We start from the raw sequence: 9655 nt of genomic DNA on the forward strand, positions 1-9655 counted from the left end.
ATTCATAAAGATTTCCAGTAACATATCAGACAGTGTTTCACTGCTATTCATAAGGTTTTCATTGCCCAATTCTTTGAGAAGTGGATGGCCCCTTCCTTCTTCCGAATCTGTCTTCGTCTGAAAGTTCCACTCAAACCTGTCCCCCATGGGTGACATCGCCTCCAGCCTCCCAGCAACATGCCAGCCGCCACAGTGCAGCAAACTGACAGACGAGTGATGCAAGAGTTCTTTAATTATGTATTTTATAAATGTTGGATACAAGATCGTTTTCAGTTTCTTAACAGTTCTGTTGAAAAGCAGATTTTAACTTTAATGTAGCCCAATTTATCAAATTTTTCTTTTCTCTCCCTCACTCCCTGAATCCCAGTCACATTGGGCTTTTTTCAGTTGCTTGCTTATATGTGCCATACTCAAGTCTGTTGCAAGCCTTTTGCTATTTCTTCTGTTTAAAATGCCCTTTTCATGTCTATTCACCTAGTTGACTCTTATTCATCCTTTGAATTTGGTTCAACTGCCACTTCCTCAGGAAAGGTCTTGCCTGACAGACCCCACCCAGATTAGGTTCCACTGTTACATACTCTCGTAACATGTATTTCCTTCCTTCAAAGAATATATTTCAGTTTATAACTTACACTTTACTTTGGGGACTTTTTTAAATTTTATTTTAATAGCTGGTTTTGCTTACTATCATCTTTTTAGTGACTAGTATATGTTAAACACATCATAACTGTTCGCTGAATGCTTATTGGATGAGCAAAGGGATGAATGAAGAATAGAGGGTCCACAGATAAATTCCAGTATATATAAAATTTAAAAGGCGTTTTTGACAAAAATATTACATTCAATCAATGGGAGAAAGATGGATATTTTAATAAGTGGTGTTAAGACAACTACTAATTATTTGTAGAAAGAAAGAGAGAGAGACAAAGGAAGAAAGAAAAAACACTAAAGCGAGAGTCCTAATGCACCCTTTACACCAAAATAAATTCCACATAGATCAAACAAATGCAAAAATGAAACCATATAAAGTTACTAGAACAAAACAGAAGACTTTTATGATAAAATAAGAAAATGAGTTTTTTGTAATATTTATTTATATAAATACTTTCTAAGCAACACAAAGAGGAAAGAATGCATAGAGGTAAAGAATAGATTTTATGTAAAATTTAAAATTTACAAAAAACATGTTTTTAAAATTACATGTAACATGCATCACAAAGAGTTAATCTCTTTAGCATACAGATAATTTTTCCAAATTAATAAAGAAAAGAAGGAATTACCTTAATAGAAAAATTGAAGATTGATAGGAACAAAATAATTCACAAAATAAGGAAATCAATTGGTCGATGAAGATATGGAAAGACGCTCACTTTTCAGAAATTAAATTTGGCAGGACTCTTCAAAATGAAAAATTTTGGAATATCCTAAATGTCCATCAATAGAGGAATGGTAATATAAATTCTGGTGATATAAAAAATTTTATTATTATTATGTACTCAACATATTAGTAATTTTACATGTAAAGAGATGATTGCATTCATTATTTCTCTTTGTAAATTTTAGAATCTATGAGAGTAACGACTTCCCATTGTGTCCCAGCAACTAGCTCAGTTCCCAGTAGGCACTCATATATTTGTTGAATGAATGTGTGAATGAATGAATGAACAAAGACCTTTCTTTATCATAATAGGCTGGGAGTGATGGGGAGAGTATTGGAAACTGTCCATTTTGCCAACGCCTTTTCATGGTCCTCTGGCTTAAAGGAGTTAAGTTCAATGTGACCACTGTTGACATGACCAGGTAAGAGAAATCAGAGCATGTGTAATGCTGGGGTTTGAGATCAGTGGCCAGCAATGCAATCTTGGTGTTTAATGTGCACTTTAACTATAAGCCTAACTCTGCTTCTTGTCAACAATCACAGAAAACCTGAAGAGTTGAAGGACTTGGCCCCAGGCACCAGTCCTCCATTCCTGGTGTATAACAAGGAGTTGAAAACAGACTTCATTAAAATTGAGGAGTTTCTAGAGCAGACACTGGCTCCTCCAAGGTACAGCGTTTTTCAGGATACTATTTTACTTGAGACAATCTATTTTATTGGCCTATTTATGGCAGATTGGGGATTCTTCCTTCTTGGCATCCAACTCATCTTCCAATGCAAAGCACCTATTTTGCCAACTGTCTGGAGAGGTTTTGCAAAGATTCCCCTTGCTTGCTTCATATATGACCTGAAAACTTTACTATGGAATTATTTACTTCATTTATGTCAGCATATTAAGAAATGGCAAAGGATGGGCTTGGAAATCTGGGGAAGGCTGGTAAATGTGAGCCATATTTAATTTCAAACCCATTCTCTGATCCACAATGAAGTCTGGAGACATTTGTATTGACAGAAATCAGGTTGATTTTATGGTAGACCTCAGAAAACTTTCAGTCTTGACATAGCCTTCCAGTCAGTCTGATCTCTTAGCTCTTCACGTTGGGAAGCCTAATTTAATTTCTTTGTGATTTCTGAGCCTACATGTCAAATGAAGCATATGCATAAACATCCTCCTCTAATTTCAACTATATAAAATTCATAAATAAAATACTTCAAATTAAAATATATATATATATCTACTGCTGTGGAGTCCATTCCTACTCACAGCACCCATAGAAGACAGAGTGAAACTGCCCCTGAGGGTTTCCAAGGCTGTCAGTCTTCAGGGAAGCAGACTGCCTCATTTCCCCAACACCTACTCCCCACTCCCACCCCACTTTTGGTTAGCAGCTAAATGCTTTAACCACTGTCCCACCAGAGCTCCTTTAAAAAAAATTAAAAAAACATATAGCGTACTTTTAAACAAGAAAGTAAATTCTCTGTGGTCTAGAAATTGAGAAGGAACACACAGTGGAATAGGAGGGTGGGGTACTAACACTGGACAGTCCATGAGTATTGTTCAGAATTGGGCGTTAACTGATGGAACAAGGACAGAATCCAGTGAGTTCTCTTTTAAGCTCATTCAGGTTGTTGGCAGATTCAGTCCCTTGCAGCTGTATCACTGAGGTCTCTGCTCACTGGCTAGCTGTCACCAGGATCCATGTTCAATTCCTATAGGCTACCCCTTTTTATACTGCAGTTCACAACATGGCTATTTGCTATTTGCTTTTTTCCTCTGAGGTCAACAGGAGAATGTCTCTGATGCTTTATCTCCTTTTAAGGCCTCACCTGATTAGGTCAGGACTACTCAGGATAATCTTCCATTTGATTAACTCAAACTCAACTGATTAGCAACTTAATAGTGGACCCAATATCGGACTATATTCACATGTATTGCCCAGACACAAGGACCAGGTATTACACAGGGCCCAGTACACTAAAGGGTGGGAATCTTGCAGGCTTTCTTAGAATTCCATGTACCACACCTACCTATGGCCAGGAACCAAGACAGAGTCCCCAAAGTGAGACAGGGTCTCAAAGCTACATTGTCCATTCTTAATGTTTGTAATTTCCATTCTTTCTTTCTTTGACTCGTGAATTATTTCAAAGGCTTTTTTTTTTTCTTTTTAATTCCAAAAGCATGGGGGCTGTCTAGCACTTTGGAATTGATTTCTAATTTTCTTCCATTATGATCAGAGGATTACATTTTAACTAAAATTACACTGCTGTGTTACCATTATTTCAGTTAGAATTTGCCTGGTATATAATAGTCTGGCCTTTTATTTTCAACTTTTCTGAAAAACTTTATGTTAAGCATAGCTTTTGTGCTTAGCATGTTGCAACAAGCTGATGGAAGACAGAGAAATGAACAGAGATTTGGGTGGAGACCTGGAAGGCTTTATGCACATGTCCAACCATTTTTAAATTATTTTCAGTAAACTGTTATTTGTGTGTGATATTAATGATATTGTTCAATAACTTCTGCATTCTGTGGGATCGTCTTTCCTTGGAATGGGCACCGACATAGATCTTTTCCAGGCGGTCAGCCAAATGAGCACCTCCAGTGCCACATTCATTGGCTGAAAAATCTCACTGGTTATACCATTCATTCCTGGATCCTTGCTTTTTGCCAATTCCTTCAGTGCAGCTTGGAATTCTTTTATGTTAAGGGTGATGAAAAATTTGGAAACATAATAATGATAGTTGCACAGCATGGTGAACATGATCAATGTCACTGAATTGTAAAAATTGTTAAAATGGCAAATGTTTTCTTGTATATATTTCACCACAATAATATTATTTAAGTAAGAAAACAGGAAAGGAAGGACGGGGAGAGAGACAGGCAGATACATAGTTCATACTTAACAAAATGTCACCCCCTCAGAAGTTGAACCAAGGCTTGTTTGTAAGCACACTATGGCAGCCTGGAGAAGGGAGAGATGCTCACTCTTTGGTGGCTATGGGCTGACATCTCCTTACAACTACTTAGAGAGCACAGAGTGTCATAACAGTGTACAGTGGATCCTAATCCCATATGAATAATGTCTTATACAAAAAGAACAGACAGAGAGAGCCATGGGGAAGATACCACCTCAAGATGTATCCCCAAGCCAAGGAATACCAAGATTTGCTGGGAGTCACCAGAAGCTAAAAGAGAGCAGGGAACAGTTTCTTTCTCAGCACTTCAGAAGGAATCAACACAAGTGATACCCTGATTTGGACTTCTAGCCTCTAGAATTGTGAGACAACAAATTTCTGTGAGAAAACAAAAATAAATAAATTTAAATTTAAAAACCTATTAGAGATCCAAGAGTGATGGAGTGTGGGGGGGGGGGTTCCTGTAAGATGGAGGAATAGGCAGACAAATTACACAGATGCTCTAAACTAAGAAAAGAGGAACCAATTAACACAGATACAGAAGATAATCCTGGAGCCCTGAGCTTTGAAAGTAAGTGTACACAAGTGGACTACACTCTAACTAGTAGAAGAGCCTGCATGAAAACAAAAAAGGACACCTATGGAGCTGTGGGCTATCAGTGATCCTGATTACATGGACAGTTTCAATATTGCCAAGTGTTGTTGTTGTTGTTGTTATATGCCGTCGAGTCGGCCCCGACTCATAGCGACCCCTCCTTGGGCTTCCGAGGCGGCATCTCTACGGAAGTAGGTTGCCCAACCTTCCTTCTGAGGAGTGGCTGATGGGTTTGAACCACCAGCCTTCTGGTTAGCTGTCAAGTGCTTTAGGCACTATGCTACCAGACCTAAAAATCGACCCAGCTAGTCAAGGGCTGCATGGAGGACTGCACTGGTAGCTGGTGAATAAAAAGGGTAGCAGCAAAGAGGGAGATAAGCTGAGCTGTGAACTTGTGGCTGTCCAGAGGGTGCAGCCATTTTGAATGCTTACAAACGGTTCTACCATTTTGGATAGTTAAAGTGACAGCATTCTCTCACATTCCAGGGACCTAAGAATAGGCTCCACTTGCTGAGACCACAAGGACATACCAGACATTGAGGACTGGAAAGGTGCAATATTCCTCTTGTTACTCTTTTTTAACCACACATTCTCTTGGTGAACGGAGGTGTGCCCATCCCTCACTCCCACAGACCTTGTGGGCTGGCAAGAATTCCATACCAGTCTGTGTGCTCTGATGGAACCTGGGTGCCCTGCCCCACTATGCCCAGACTTTTTTGCTTTTTTTTCCAGTTTGTTTGTTTCTGTCAGTTTTTAATTTTTTTTTCATGTTTCTTATTATTATTCTTTCTTCTTCCCTTCCCAGGGTCTAGTTTTCAGCTTTTTCTCTCGTCCCTTTTCCTGGTTCTCATTTTTCTCTTTCTTGTGGTTCTCCCCATTCCTTGTTTTTCTTTTTGTATTTTTTTCCCACTTTTTCTTCATTACTCTCCTACTCTAGCTCTTTTCTTTCATTTCCCCCTCCTCAGATATTGCAGGGGTTTTTTTTCCTCCTTTTTATATTCATATTTCTTTTGGCTTTTTAAAGCATTTCTTTAAATATTTTCTCTCATTTATTGCCTTTCCTCTTTTTCATTTTTCTTTTTTCTCTTTTTGGTGATTGTTCCTGTGTGTTTATGTGATGTGTGTTTTCTGTCCTCTTGCTTTTACTTTTTGGATTGTTTTTTGATTGTTGTTTTTGTCTAACTGAGTGGGAGAGAGCAAACATGCCCATATGACCCAACCACACCCATATCTCCTGCAACTCCACTTACTGAGAGCCACCACTTACTTCTGCCCCAACTGGCCAATGATACACAACCACCAATAAGAGCCTGACTCACCCTTAACTGCTCTTCACAAACAGTTAACAGAGATCTGTGCAGCCATTCTCATTCTCTATCACACCCACCAGGAGGCAGGTGGTAAGTGCATAGGTGCTGCCAACTAACCAATAGAGGAGAACAATACCCTGGTTACTCAGATATGTTAAAAAAAAAAAAAAGAAAAAGAAAGAAAAGAAAATGAAACTCTTGTGTGAATCACTCCAACATACAATCACCAAATAAATATAAATACAATGACTTCACAATGTCTCAAAGACAACAGAGCATCACAGTCCACACAAGAAAGCAAGATAAAACAGTAGAAACAAGGCAGCAAGATACAGATCCAGAACACATCCCTGAGGAAGAAGCAACATTGGAACTCCCAGATAAGTAACTCAAAAGAATTATATTTAGGTACCTTCAATGGATTGACAGACAGATCAAGGAGAACACTGACAAAATTAAGGAAAACACAGACAAAACCCTAGAACAATTTCAGAAGGAAATACAAGAACAAAATGACAAAATAAATGAAAAGTCTACAGATAGAGATCTGGAAGATTAATACTAAATTGTCAGAAATAGATAACACATTGAAAGGGCAAAGGGGTAGAATCGAATCAAGGGAAGACAGAATTAATGAGATTGAAGACAAATACCTGAATACTTCCTTGGAAAGGGGTCAATCAGAAAAAAAGATCAAAACAAAATGAAGAAAGCCTAAGATTCATGTGAGATACCATCAAAAGGAATAACTTACAAGTAATTGGAATTCCAGAACAGGAAAAGAAAAATAAAACCACTGAGAAAATTGTCCAAGAGTTTTTGGAAGAGAACTTCCCTGATATGATGAAAGATGAGAATATATCCATTCAGGAAGTCCAACAAACACCAAACAGGATAGACCCTGTGGTAGTTAAGTTTGTGTGTCAACTTGGTAGGACCTGGTTGAGTGGCTAGGCAGCTGAATGTAGTTATTCCCCATGGTGAGATGGGTAATTAACTCCATGGTGGAATCTACTGGAGCAGCTGAGTAGCTGCTGTGGGTATGTAGTCTGCTTCCCATATATAAGAAACAGCTTATGGCACACCTGAACCCTGCATGTAGCTGTGTCATTATTCAGAAGCCTGCCATGCTCTGCTGACCCTGGGACCTTTAACAGACTTGAAGTAATGGCCTCCTGTGTGATTTGGTAACATTGGGACTGTGCCTTTTTACTTGTCAGCCTTGGGCTTGTCAGCCTCAGCAGTCAGCAGGTGAGTGAAGAAAAGCCTCTAGCTCCAGTGGGCCAGGAGCAGGAGGCAGAGCTGAAGCCCAAGGTTGAGGGGCTTTCACCCAGCCCCTAGAGCCTGGCACTTTGAACTCAGACTTAAAGCCTCCAAACTGTAAGAGAATAAACTCCTGTTTGTTCAAGCCATCCCATTTGTGGTATATTCTTGTCAGAGGTGGCACTAGGTAACCAGAACAGAATATGGTACCGAGAGAGTGGGGCACTGATCTGACAGATACTTAAAATGTGGAAACAGGAGTGGAGTGCATCCTTGACCCAAGACACCAGCAGAGAGACCCCAGCATGTGGGATGAGAGACAGCAGCAACAGAGCCAAGAGACTGGCAGAGAGATACCAGCAGAGAGACCAGCATGAGAGACAGCTGTAGCAGAGCCCAGATACTGGCATTAAACAGCAAAAGGCTTACCAGCCCATGGAGGAGAAAGCAGGGTGCCACTGGGTAGGTGGCTTCCTGGAGGAGTAGGTGGCCTTTGGGCACTAATTGGTACAAGAGACTGGCATGAAATAGAGTAGCAGGTTGGCCAGCCCACAGAGCAAGAAAACTGAGTGCTTTTGAGGCAGGAAGGTTTCTGGCTGAGTGGGTTGCCTTTGGCATTAATCGACAGAAGCAGAGAGACCAAGGAAACAGGAAGCAGAGCTGCCTCAGCCTCAAGGGTCGGACCATGGCCTTTGGGGGTGGAACCACCACAGCCCCCTAGGTTTCAAAGAACCAGACCTTCACCAACTTGGTTCTGGAGTGTGGGGCTGCTCGTTCATGTGAGCCAGTGGGATGGAGCCACAGCTGCTGCCCAAGAATGAGGGGCAGGGCTGTCATGGCCAAGAGGGAGAGGAACGGGGCCTCCAGGCCAAGGGGGTGGTGTCAACACTCAGGAACGAGGGGACTGGAGCCACCCAGTGAAAGAGATCTGTACAGATGCCACCCATTGAAGATCTGTAGAGGTGCCAAGTTGATAAGGGGTGGAATTGTGGTAGTTAAGTTTGTGTGTCAACTTGACTGGGCCTAGTTGAGTGTCTGGGCAGTTGAATGTAGTTATTCCCCATGGTGAGATTGGTAACTAACTCCATGGTGGAGTCTATTGGAGCACCTGCTGCCTTTGGGTATGTGGTCTGCTTCCCATATATAAGAAATAGCTTTAGGAATGGTATCTAGCTTATGGCATGCTTGAACCCTGCATGAAGCTGTGTCATTGTTCAGCAGCCTGCCATGCTCTGTTGACCTTGGGACCTTTAATGGGCTTGAATTAATGGCCTGCCATGTGATTTGGTAACATTGGGACTATGCCTTTTTACTTGTCAACCTTCGGCTTGTCAGCCTCAGCAGCCAGTAACTGAGTGAAGAAAAGCTTCCAGCTTCAGTGAGCCAGGTACAGGTGGCAGAGCTGTAGCCCAAGGTTGAGGGACTTTCACCCAGTCCCTAGAGCCTGGCACTTTGAACTCAGACTGAAAGCCTCCAAACTGTAAGAGAATAAACTCCTGTTTGTTCAAGCCATCCCATTTGTGGAATGTTCTTGTCAGAACAGCACTGGTAACCAGAACAGATCCCAAAAGAAAATCACCAAGACATATCATAATCAAACTCACCAAAACCAAATACAAAGAAAGAATCTTGAAAACAGCATGGAAAAAACAAAAAGTTACCTACAAAGGGCAACCAAAAAGACTAAGCTCTGATTTCTCAGCAGAAACCAACCAGGCAAGAAGGCAATAGGATGGTATATATAACACCCTGAAAGAGAAAAATTTCCAACCAAGAATGATATACCCAGCAAAACTGCCCCTCAAATATGATGGCGAAATTAGGAGATAAGAAAAAAATTAAGGAAATTTGTTAAAACCAGACCAACCTTACAAGAGATACTAAAGGGAGTCCTTTGAACAGAGAACCAATAATAGCAAACAACAACCGATCATTAATACACATGATGACATAACCAATAAAGCAACACAGCTGTGGAAGTATCCAAAGTAAAATAGGCTTACAAAATTGTAAACAGGGAACCAAAGACATCAATTGGCAAATGAGGTCAACTACAAACCAAAAAGAGGAGGGAAAACAGTGTAGTTACAGACCTTCTACATGGTGAGGAAGTCAAGAGAGTTGCAAGATAGAATGGACTATTCTAAACTCGGGGATAAAATTATAAACCACAGGGTAACCTCAAAGAAAAAT

General features: G+C 40.5%; 1 protein-coding gene across 1 annotated transcript in view; it reads left to right on the plus strand.

The window, feature by feature from the left end:
* CLIC2 (chloride intracellular channel 2) overlaps positions 1–9655 on the plus strand; it is a 30184-nt gene that overhangs the window by 10985 nt on the left and 9544 nt on the right. Inside the window, exons 2-3 of the mRNA XM_042783083.1 lie at positions 1691–1800; positions 1922–2047. Of these exons, the coding sequence (XP_042639017.1) occupies positions 1691–1800; positions 1922–2047 (236 nt within the window). The remainder of the gene's footprint in view (positions 1–1690; positions 1801–1921; positions 2048–9655) is intronic.

The sequence above is a fragment of the Orycteropus afer genome, unplaced genomic scaffold (assembly GCF_000298275.1).
Source record: "Orycteropus afer afer isolate SDZICR_OR568_19922 unplaced genomic scaffold, OryAfe1.0 scaffold00647, whole genome shotgun sequence".
NCBI lineage: Eukaryota > Metazoa > Chordata > Mammalia > Tubulidentata > Orycteropodidae > Orycteropus > Orycteropus afer.